The 13,108-nt window shown below is 29.6% G+C and overlaps 1 protein-coding gene across 1 annotated transcript in view; it reads right to left on the reverse strand.

The window, feature by feature from the left end:
- LOC111618269 (pre-B-cell leukemia transcription factor 2-like) overlaps window positions 1-6,849 on the reverse strand; it is a 136,375-nt gene extending 129,526 nt beyond the window's left edge. Inside the window, exons 1-2 of the mRNA XM_023359766.1 lie at window positions 6,426-6,849; window positions 6,273-6,346 (exon numbers count right to left, since the gene is read on the reverse strand). Of these exons, the coding sequence (XP_023215534.1) occupies window positions 6,273-6,346; window positions 6,426-6,655 (304 nt within the window). The 5' untranslated portion in view covers window positions 6,656-6,849. The remainder of the gene's footprint in view (window positions 1-6,272; window positions 6,347-6,425) is intronic.
- Between the last annotated feature and the right edge of the window lie 6,259 nt (window positions 6,850-13,108).

Genomic DNA, 13,108 nt, shown 5'->3' on the forward strand with positions numbered 1-13,108 from the left:
GGGTTGGGTCAAGATTTTGTCAGTGGGGAGTCTTCTTCCAGAATAAAACGCAGAGAAAGGAAATTGTATGTGTGTTCCTTAGACTCCTAACGAAGTCAAATTTCTGGAATTTTATAATAGAGTATTTTTCTTACTAAACGTTGAACATGATTAACATTAAAAAGTTCAGAAAAGCATAAAAAAAATATACATATACATAATAAAAAAAAGATAGTGTAGTAAGTTACCGCTAGAGGGAATCACTTTCTAGAAAGGTTATTCAAATTAGGGGGGGAGAAATTAATTCATGAGCAGAATTCTTATTCATGATTATGCAAAAACTTGTAGAAAGGACATTATAAAGCGGCACCACTTTAACATTTATCAATCAATCTTACTCTTGGATCGATAAAATAATCGAATAAATCGATTATGTTAATCGATATTCGATTAAAAAAAAAGTACAGAAAAAAATGTCACCATTCGGTGGCCTTGTAAGGCCACGAGACAATAAACTAGATGAAGTTTTTGTATCGAAAAAATATCCCGATTTAAAAATATAAAATTGTTTGTTAGATTTATATAAATCTAAAAAAAATTTAAGGATTTTTTTTGAAAATAACCGGATTGAAAAGTAGGGTATAGTTTATATATATATATATATAAAGTTAAGAGATTGATTATCTTACATTGGCAATGATATTTCTCACCAGGATTTTCAATGATATTTCTATCTATGGCAGGGTCATCTGGAATGTTTCCCTCTGATGGCAGGAACAATCTTTCAATGAAAGATCCCCCTGATCAATAAAATACCTCTAGGCTATGAAATAATAATAAAGCGGCCATCTTTAGTCAACAGGCAACATCGTTCCTACTTAAAAGACGGTAGAGCGGGGTTCTTAATTGAAAATTAATAAACGCGTTTATACGGTTCTAAAAAAAAACATATTTACTTATTAAACACTCGGGAAAAAATACACTCTACTCTACGTTTCCTTATTTATTAATGGTGTTTGATCTGAAATTACCGGAGTGTTTGATCAGAAATTGCTAAGAGACGATGGGGGTGAATGAGCACTTTTTTTCCAATTTAACAGCATTCTAAATCGTTGAAGAATGGAAGTGTAGTGAAGAGGAGATGCATTTCTTTCCGGGTATAAACGGAAATAAAGTAGAAAGAATCCAAATCGGTAGAGAACCCGTAAAATGCTCCATCGCGGATACCCTTCTTTGATGGAAGTCAACGTTTTCATCTGTTGCCAAAACGACTTTGTAAGTGGGTAGGTTACTTGTTTTCAAACGATGATTGTGGAGAAACGGTGCGGAATAAATTGTATCTAATTTAACACTCTTGTTGATCGCTATAAAAACTATTTTAGAAACATCAAGCATTATCACAATTATAATTCAAAAACCGAAACAAGTAGGAAAATGAACTGATAAACAAATATCATCCCCCTGTTACCACGATACAGTTCTCGTAGGGGTTATCTTACATCATCTCAACCTTTGTCGCTATGAGACTAGACTTTAGTTCAGTTTATTGGTAATTTTATAAGTTTCTTACGCAACTTAAAAAAGCATATTTTTTTATAATTTAACAATTAAAAATCTTCTATCATAAGCGCGAATGTGGTTATCATCTCTTCGATGGTTGAACGATAAATTTTTACATTTCGCTCGTTTCTTCCCCATTAAACTTTGGACCATAGAGAGAGTCAGAGGAGGAGGAGGAAAAAAGTAAAAGAAATCAGCAATTTATATTCTGTAGGCCATAAAAATTAAAGATCAAAACAATCAGAAAAGGGTCTTTTCTAACTAAATTAGCCTTTCGAGCCATTGGGTTACTTTAGAAATCAGTTTGACCAAAGCATTACTTTTGGTTTTGCATCATTTAAACTTGAAAACCAACACCTACTGAAGTGGTTTCGCTACATAGATTTCTGTCAAATCTCTCTCGGAGTGAAGAGGTCACAGGTTAAAACCTCGTCTAGGACAATTTACTAAAAGGTGAGTTAGAAATTTTTTCTCTTTATATTGCCCTTCCTTCTAAAGATGATGATGTTTGTATTTTGAATTCTAAAGACGTACTAGTTATCGGGGTTACAGATGTTTATGTCAGAAATGAGTTCTCAGAGGTCTATTCACAAACATCCAACGGTCCAAGGCCTTCTTAACAGATTTAAGGTTATCTTTTATAAAGCCGTGAGTCATTATAAACAATGTATTTATAAATGGAAAAATCTTAAATAGTTGAAGAGATTTAACAATCAATTTGTTAAGATAAATATTAATGAAACTCCTTTTTAAATATTTATCCTTAAACTTACTTTTTTTTCTTCTTTTCTCGCCACTTTAAATTTTGGGAATTGGATTACTCACTTTCGTGACGTAACCAGAGAATTTTCATAATTTGTGAAATTCTTATCTTATAACGATGCATATCTTACGATATAAAGGAGAATATTTTATTTTAAAATATTTTACAAATTGTAAGAGTTGCATAACATTTAACATTTTAAGTGCTGAAGGCCGTTAAAACTACGAAATGAAATGTACAAAAATAAGAATTTGAATTTCTGTATTCGTCACTGATTCGTCAATTTTAAATGATTAGTAACGAGTTTAAGGTTAAGAGATATATTCGCATTTTTTTAATTTTTTATTTTTTTAGATATGTCATTCAGTGATGGCCTTTGAAAGACAGTAATATATGCTTAATTATTGACCCACAACTAGAAACAATGAACACTATGGTTGTTATTCAAGTGGACATCTTTTGACAGACAAGGAAAATTCAACCGCAATAATTCATCACACACTACTTCCCTCTTTGCTATTTTTAAGTGTAAACGTTTTTACATTGAATGCAACTTTATAGAAAGATAAAAAAAAATTTTTAAATATAGTAAAAAATATCAACCTAATTTTATAAATCTAGACGTTCTTTCCATTTAGAAATCAAGGCCTACGAGCGTCCTGTACACATAATCTCACCTTAAAGCTTTTTATCTTAATATTTCCTGTCGAGTTATCTTATAGACTTAAAAAAAAATAATAATAATAATAATTAATAATAGTTTTTAGATAATCGTTGGTTAAATACAATGTCGAACACTTTAGATATTACATCGAATACAATAATTCGATTTAAAAGATGGCCGAACCGATACAAATCGAATTAGTCGTTTGAATCGATGATCGATTTTAGGAATTAACTAATTTAATGCAGGGCCTATAGGCCAATTCGCCACTACATAAAGTTTTGTTTGTACTTTAGCGAGTAAACTAGCTGATAGAACGGAAATTCGCCACATCAATTGGTAGCTTAACAATCGCTAGAGAATAGAAAAGCCTTCTGTAAATTAAATGATACAGGTCAAACTTACTCCATAATGGTTTGAATCTATTGACTGGTGAACATAGATAGAGTGACCTAAGTAAAGTGGATACAATGAACAAGGTTGGCCGGTAAACAAACACAGCAGTTGTTAAGGTTAGCCACAATTGATGCTACAGGGATACAGTAACGCACAGGCTGTCAGAAGCACGGATGGCGTATATAGGGACCCATGATGGATGAACAGGTCATCAAGCGATGACCAGAGGTGGGATCCAAAAGTGAACTGAATGCGCCCCCATCTTTATGCATACTGTTGTCGCTAACTATATCTGACAGCACTCGGATAGAAGAGCCGCTAACTTCGTACGGGGTTTAACTTTGTTCTATACGTGGTCAGACGTGCGACAATGAGAATTTAAAGTGGGTAGAGCACCCGGATATCGTCTTATCTGAACACCCTCCGTGTGTCCAACAAGTGAACCTAACGTGACAAAGCGTGGGAGAAGCGAATGACGAACCCGTATCACGTCTCTTTTTATATATGTATATATTAAAAAACTTCAGTTATCGTTACGCAAATTTTTGATTTCATCCTCTTTGGCGTGTACATATTTTTAGATCGTTTTGCTCGTCCACAAAACTCGCTACTAGGCCTTGTTCGTATAGGTTGCGGCCTAGGCTATAGATCGGCAATACGTGGCCTGAATGTTTTGGAAAGGAAGTCAGAAAGTAGGTTTAGAACACCCGCTGAGTTCTCTCTGAACTCTGTTCCTGTTATTGCACAGACCTGTCAGCCCACATAATGAAATGAGATGATCGGAACTACAAACTTTACTAGACTATAGGATTTTCATTATAGATGCATCCATCAACATCCCAAATATTTCATCGGTCCCGTGTCAGCATATCTAATCTGATTTTTATTTATTCGCACGAAAATTAGTTCTTTTGCATATTTTGCTCTTCTCCTTTGCGATTTATTCCTTTTTATTTTTTTCTTCTCAAAAAACCAGGACGTTTCTTAGATATTAAATAATTCATCCGCATCTAACACGCATTTTTTTTCTTATTAGAGTACAATTTTCTACTTAAAAATACCTAGTAACGTATAGGCCTACGTACAACTTTTTTTTACTATAGGAAAAAAAAAAGGTTAATTTTCGTTCTTTGATCCAGAAACGGAATATATATATTTTATAACTTAATATAGACATCTAAATATAATAATACGGATATCATCCAGATATTTCCTTCCGTTTACAGATATAATCCATTTAAATTTAAAAACAAATGGAAAAATTTTATAGATACTATACATTAATTTACATATTGATGTATACATTTTTTATATAATTGGCAATAAAAAAATAATAAATTTCCGTTTTTAACAAACGGAACAAATCACGCTTTATTAAAATTCTGCATAATTAGAACCTTATATGGAAATTATTTCCTTATATGGTAAACATAAAGAAAATGTATTTTTTAAAAATATTTTTTGAAAGTTTGAAGGGGACTTTTTTTTGCATGTGTATATGTATTGTATGGCATATATACGGGGTCTACTTTTATCAACTATTTCATTCACATGCCGAAAGATTTTTCTTGTATTTCCTTACGTCCATCTGAAATACAACTTCCATATTTCGTGCAAACGGTTGAAAGAATCCAAGACCCGAATGAATGAATAAAACGAACATTTCCATTTATCCAAGAGAAAGTCAGTAGTATAGGCGATCAAAGCGCCCGGAACGGCAGAAATCAGAAACTGGAATTGCTTCTGTTTTGACAAAACGATTTTGTTCAACTAAAAATTTCGACCAAATATTTCCATGTTTTGTTTTCTAGATTGCTTTGTAAGAGATTTTTAGGCGGGGAGAGGGGCGGAAACAAAGGGATAGGAAAAAAAAACAAAAATAAAATAAAATAAAAAATACACATATATATATACACATACATATACACATACTTATTTTCTTTTCGTCTTTTAAAATATATTTGCAACAACCTATTTTTACTAACATTAAACAAACAAAGAAAGTTAAAAGCAATATTTAAGTCCCCCCGAATGACGCCAAAACAGCTGAGTTGAGTAGAAGCATATACAAAGCGGGGACGTTCACAAGAATGGAAGGGCGCAACACAAACTTCTGCGGGTCGGGGTGACAAAAGCGACATTAAAACTAGGCATTTTGCATCCCTTTTAACTTGTTTCACTTTTTCTTTGCTTTTTTTCATTCACGAATTTATTGCTCTTAATGGATGTTTAAACGGGGAGTAATTAGTGGAACTAACTTAACCCTCCTTTTAATAGTTTGTAAGTAGGGAGTGATGGGCTTAATATCTGGCGATTACTATATGTTATTTATATATATAGTGTATATATATTTATAAGCGCCCCACGCGTGAACGTAACGATACAGCTGTAGGCCGTGTTGCCATTTATATATGTATGTATGTATATATATACATATTAAAACGCTAGCGACAAAAACACGACTGGGACAAAAGTTTGGCGTTAAGAATACCGAACGCATCTGTTGCAACAGGTACGTATACAAGTACGCTTTTGATAATATTTTTCTTTTTTAATTAAAAATTGCGTACGCACGAGAGTTACGACACAGAAATAACACTAGAAGGACTTAATGGTGAGATAAAAATAAGAAAAAAATTTAAGACGGTGTGGTGATGGTAAAATTCGAGCCCTACGAATTTATACGAGGGACAAGAATGTGATTAGGGGGTGGCGCATGGAATCGGAGCGCGTGCACATTCGTACGTAAGCTAATCGCGTCGGGGGGTGGCCCGGTAGCGCGTACACGAGTTCCGAAAAGTCGACGGCGAACGGAAGTGGCGAACGCCGTCCGCATTACGTCTACCTGCCGGCGAAGAAACAATGGAAGAACCGACTAGCAGCCAACATGGCGGCTTACAGCAGACTAACCTGTTTTCTCCTTGATTTCACAAAGAACGCTGAACAGTGCCGGTTTCATACGATGACAATTCAACGTGTGTTTCCTGCGAAATAATATAAAACTGTCGTTACTGAGTGTACACCTAACGTCACACCGGTTACGGGCGCGGGTGTTACGCTTACCTCGCTTGCGCCTCGTCTAAGCTCTGGTCTGTGATATTCATGATCTGTTGTAAGATCTCCGATATATCGTGTTTACGCGGTTCTTGGTCGGGTTGTGGCTGTTGAGACGTAGGATCCACAGTATGTGTTTGTGGTGGGATGCCATAACCGTGTTGGGGCACAACATGCCCGGCCATGCTCACAGATGGATGTTGCGATACAGGATGCATCATTCTTTGTTGGTCGTCCATGCCTTTGAAGACACAAAAACGTACGTCACCAACACCCTGTCACGAAACCGCAAACGTCTCAACGCAGCACATATACATTTAGATCCATAAAACACACACTGTATCTATAACCCGCACCAGTAATTGACTGTTTTGATTGGGAATACTTTTGACACACACACACAAGCAACCAAACGACTCAAGTGGGTTGTACGTATAATGCCAGTCATCTAAAGTTCGCCATAAAAGATGAGCGTGCGGCTCTTACGTCACCGCCAGAGATGGCCAATTGTCGTACGGCACACGGGTCACGTTACGAGACCGCCCACTTGTCAATCATTAACCTAAAAGGAAGAACGGCTCCACTAAACTCCTCCCACTCCGGCGGAAGTTCCTGTTTCCGCACGCATGCGTTCTCCTCCAGTTTTTATTCTCTCTTCAATGGCGGCGTGTTAGGCTTAAGTCAAAGATGTTTTTCTCCTCTTCTCGCCGTTTTTATAACGCTTTTATACAATCTTTAAGTCAATTTCTATACTTTATTACCTTCTAATACACATAATATCGACTCGGATGGATTAGAAAGTAGTGAATTGCCATTTCTGAACGGTAACGTATTAAGTCGTTATTGATCGTCCGTTTGTCGAGACGAAATATTTTAAATTGTAATTTGTCCTTTTGATAATTAATTAATAAGTCAATTTTAAACCGTTTTCCACCTTTTATAACCTAAGTTTAGCCGATTAGTAAAGAAATTAACCGATCTCTGTGGTATCTTTCTACGATAACATTACTTAAGTTCTATTGCTTTCGCTTCTGTCTAATTTATTCTAAACACAAAATACGATTAGTTCATTATATTTAAACGTTAATTACTTAAAAATTAATTATAAAAATGCCTAGCTTAAAAGTAAACTTGTATAACTCTATGGATATGCTTTTGTAGGATTGTCAAGCCAAAACAATTATCCATCTAATGGCTTAAAGTATGATATAAAGTATTTATAATTATATTTTTATATTTAATTGATAAAATGTATTATTTATGGGATCCTTAAATCCTTATATTTCTATAGGATATAACTTTTTTATAAATTTATTCATTCCTTGCAGCAATATTAGAAATTCTCAGGAAACAATTCATAAAACTATACAGTATATGTTTTTTTTATATTAATTTGTATTTATATTATTTATTTTGTGAATTTTCTATGAAAAACTGAAAAATTAATATGTTTTCAATAAAAAATACAGTTTATTTCTTGTAAATAACTTGTATAGGTAATGTAATTTATCAATTTACTAACATTTTGAGTTATTCATTTTTTGTGTTAAATTATATACAGGTTTGATGACTTTTTTCAATCCAAAATACATTTTTGCAACTGATGATGATGATGATAAAAGTGGCTTTTGAGTTGCAGATTTTTGTGAATAGCCTCTTAATACTACTATACAACATTGTAACAGTATGTGTGTGTTGGCATTTTTCAGAAATTAATTTGTAATTGACAAAACACACTTGGCAAATAACAGACCACCCAACTACACCTTAAGTTGCCGAGAAAATTTATTTAAATGTAACTAAAGTTTTCAGCCTATTCTATAGGCCATCCTCAGGTTATCAAATGGGCCAAAAATAAATAAATAAATTTTCTCTCCAACTTAAGGTGTAGTTGGGTGGTTGAATTTGTAACTTTGTATGCTAATTTTGTTAAGAAATTTATTTTTAATTTATAGAATATTGAATGTTTTATAAAAGTTTTTATCATAATAATTATATTTTTCATATTTGTTTGTAATGATTCTTCATTCCAAGACATTGTTTACTACATCATTATGTAATAGTATCATCAGTTACACTAGCCTATGAAATAAATATGTCTACTTTTGTCCTTATAGAATAACTTTGTTTTTTCTTTTTTTATAGTTCTTGTTTTAATAACACTCATGTCATTTAATTCATATCAAATTTCTTAAAGGACCACATTGCATAAGTTTTGATGTGGCATTTAAGAAAAAAATATATTAAATTTGAATGGTGCTTCCAACTTAGATAATTGTGTATCTTTAATATTTAGTTCCATACATGTGAAGTTGAAATATAATGTCATTTATTATATTAAAAGATATGATATTCTTTCCGATATTCAGAATCTGTTTCTGAGATCTTATTTTAGTGGAACTAAGTTAGGGAATCACGTGATAAGTATTACAGATAGTGGAAGTTGATGACATAGTATTTGCACAGATTATTGTATATTATATGGTTGTTATCTATCATAAAAATTAAATTTCAAAATAAGTATTTTACTTATTTACTTTTGATTGTTGTATACAAAATTATCGAAATTACTTTTGATAGTGTTTCTGCTATTAACTTTGTTTTTTCTTTTATTAAAATAATTTTTAAGATTAATAATAATTATTATATTTGTTTTGTGATAATTTTATAATTTATCATTTTATAATGAATACATATTGGATAAAATTTTTTCATTTACTAAAATGTAAAGTGACATTTGATTTATAAAACTGCTTTTGATATTCTTTATTATGTACTAATCTAATCTTATATTGCTTGATTTTTATGAAATTTCTAGAACTTGAGAATTCATTCAATTGGTAATGTACTGTACAGCAGAAACAAAATTGACAACTGTTTATTAAATTTTCTATAAATTCAGATAAATAATAATGTTTCATTGAAAAATCAAAATTGTAATTTATAATAAATCTACATCTATTAATAGTGATAAAGACTTTTTTGGCCTACAGTTAAAAATAGTTTTAACACAGTTTAAAAAAGTTTAGATTTTATTGAATTAGAAGTGAAAATGGAAATTTTAACGTAATAATTTTTAAATGGTTTTACTAAGTAGAGAAATAAAAATATTTCAATATAAAATTACTGTCTAATTAATAATTTTTATCTCTCTTCAATAACATAAGTGAGATTGAATGTGTTGTTTTATTAATTTTTTAATTTTACTATCAGTTTAGACTTTTATGTACTTGTATTCATTTAATATTACTACAAAATGCTTGTTAATTAAGTTATTAATAGAACAATTATATAATTAATTATATATTTAGTGGATATATTTATCTAATATAAGACAGATTATTTAAAGATCAATATAATACACGACTGTCATTATAACAACATGTAATAAACGTCATATTCAACTATATTAAAGCAGTTAATATGAAGTTTTAAACCAAAAAGCTTGATTTATCTATTGTAAAGTTATTTTTTAAAAGGTTAAAATCTATTAAATATTATATGAATATAGATTTAGAAACAAAAAATTACTAATTCAGTAATAAATAATTTTAAACATATATATATCAATATTATAGATGTTTTATTACTACAATAATAGGATTAAGTTTTTAATTAAGAAATTTTTGAAAGTATTATACTGTATATAGACATATGTAAACATTTTTTTTCTTGTAAGAATTACTTTAAAAATTATAAAAAAATAATTTTCTTTATATAAATATAAAGTTTATAAAGTTAACTCATAAATTTTCTTTAAATATAAGATCATATTTGTCAAATATGAAACAAAGATTAATTTGTTTATTTAATATTTTAGTTTGTAATATTGTATATTTAGTTTGTTTGCATATATATGAATCTACAAATTTTCAACAATTGAAAATATATATTTAATTTTTTTTTTTTTCTATTTATTGTAAATTAATAATAAAACTTTTACTGGTTTGGTTGTACTATTAGTGGAAGATACATATCTTTTAATTAATTAATAATCAAGTTGCTTTGTATAATACAAGATAAATTATTATAAAATTTAGTGATCAATTATTAAAACATGTTTTAAAGTTTTGGGATATTTATGTACTTTTATCAATACTTTTCATGATGTTGGTCTAAGTATAAATTATTTTTATATCTTATTTATATGTAGAATTTATTTATTTTTAATTAATTTATATATTTAATAATTTTTGAATGGAAATTTTAACATACCAGGATAACCTTTAGAAAATGTTCTTTTAAAGATGTTTAAAGGTTTATATTACGACCAAAGGGATGTAAAGCTAGTTCGTCTCCTCGTGGTGCACCCTGGATAACGTCTGTTCGTGAACTAAATAAACTAGCAACTTATGGCATCCAAATAATCCTTAGGATCTCCTGGACAATACACATCTTTTTAACCGAACTTTTCAATTAACTAAACTTTATATATCTCCTCATTACAAAGGCCCTTATAAGGGCCCTAGTATGATTTGTGTTCTTATTTGCTTTGTTCTTTTTACTAACTAGATGTGTAGCCATACGCTAAATAAATAAATAATACGACCAAACAGCATGTATTTTTCTTCGTGTTGAATCGAATGACACGTATTACAGTAAAGTTAGATAAAATAAAATTTCATAAAATAGTTTTCATCGTGCTATACTTTTGAAGAATTTACTATTTCAAACACTAGACAACATCAGCATCTCGTCAGTACTAATCCTAACTAAAATTTCATTCAATAAATATTCAAGCATATCGATTATTTTTAACTTCAGAACTGTCATCTTTGTGCTAATGTTTATGAGAATTAATATTTTTTACCCGCGATATCTGATAATTGATGATGTTAGAAATTTCTATATTTGTGGAAATTTTTATTAGATTACTTCTATTATTCCTTATTCCATTCATCACTGTTTTCTGAATGATAATTATAAATTAAGTAATTAACATTACATAGTATAAACATTTTTAATGATAATAAACAAATAGCATAAATTATAAACTCTAGCATATCAATTATGTCCATTCAGACTGGATTCAGATCCCATTTTATCTTATATACAGTATAAATTTCTACGTGAGCCATCGTTTCTTTCAATTATTGGATGCCTAGTTCAAATAATAACTGGAAGTTATTTGTTATTTAATAAATAAATGTAAATAGTAAATTATTTTTTGTAAATAGTTTGAATTCCGATGTTATTTAAAGGAAGAGAAAAGTTAAAAGTAAAAAAAAGGATATTTTTTAGTTTCATAAAATTTCACAAATTTATATAAGTTTAGTAAATTAGTAAATAGGTAATGTTTAAGAAATTTTCTACTAAATACAAATTTAGTTTTAGTAGACCAACAAATTTTATAATTATAAACTTTGAATATTAAGTTTCAAAACAATATTTTATAACTAAAATTAATCAATTTTCAAAATAATTTAGTATGAATTAATATAAATCTGTTAAAATTATTTGAATAAATGATAAACAAGAATATCTTTAATTTATAAATCATTAATTTAAAGTGCGTTTAAAGTGTGAAAATTTCGTCGAATTTAATAGAATTTTAAGGCAAAATGCTGACATGCAATTTTTAATCGAGCCACTGATTGATCGGCTGATCGTCATTACGCGCTCACTAATGCAAACAGTCTGTCGAGGCGAAGTGCATACATGTGTAGCTGAATTAGCGCATATTTTAGTTCAGTCTCATCGTAGATTTAGAAAAGATGGTTTTTGTGTACGATCTAGAGATACGAAGAAGAAAAATATATCGAAGGAAAAAATGCTGAATACGTTCACTCACTGCTCAACGCTTGATAAAAAGGCAATTTTAGATAACTGTATCAAAAGTTATGGCGCTACACCCACGAATTTGTTAGTAGAAATATACTATAACTATATGAATTCACAAAAGATAAGTTATTTTATATTAATTTAATAAAAAATATATTGAATATTATAAATTTGCTTCTTCTTATCTTCTTAACACCAAATCTTAACTGACTTGTCTGGCTGTTTAGTTGGAAGTTTAAAAGCTTAGTTCACTTCACGCGTTATTAAATTTTTAATTTTTAAAAAGGAATTAATTTAAAATACAATAATATCTAACTATAAGATAAAACCATAAAATCAATATAAATTATGTTTACATATATCTATATAAATAAAAATGTAAATGTTCGTTTGTTTTCCCCCGCGGGGAGAGGGACAAATTAAAGNTTATAGATTATGATAAATAAATTGAGAAATCTTTATTATGAAATTTTAAATATATTTTTCAGTTTGCATAATTTTATACTTTATATATAGACTATTGTAATTGCAAATATTAGATGAATAATAACTTTTAACGTCAATGATCTGTTGAAATATTTCATTCTTAATATAATATGTATAAAAGTTATTTGTATTCCTTCCATTTGGTTTTAAAGTTAAAAATATATATGCCATTATCTATTTTTAAAAAAATTTCAAAGAATTTAAATATAATCAAGTTATTTTAACACATTAATATCATTTATATACTACTATAATTCCAAATTTATTAATTGAAAATATTAAAGTCCGTAACAATTGAAGTAACTTTTAATTTTCTAAACATGTGAAATTTATATAGTTTGACAGTCTGTAAAACATTTGTAATGATATTTAACTACAGATTTAATAAGTTCAAAAGCATTTAGTGGTTAAACTTTGTTTGGGAA

The sequence above is a fragment of the Centruroides sculpturatus genome, unplaced genomic scaffold (genome assembly GCF_000671375.1).
Source record: "Centruroides sculpturatus isolate CEXI.00-Female unplaced genomic scaffold, Cexi_2.0 scaffold154, whole genome shotgun sequence".
NCBI lineage: Eukaryota > Metazoa > Arthropoda > Arachnida > Scorpiones > Buthidae > Centruroides > Centruroides sculpturatus.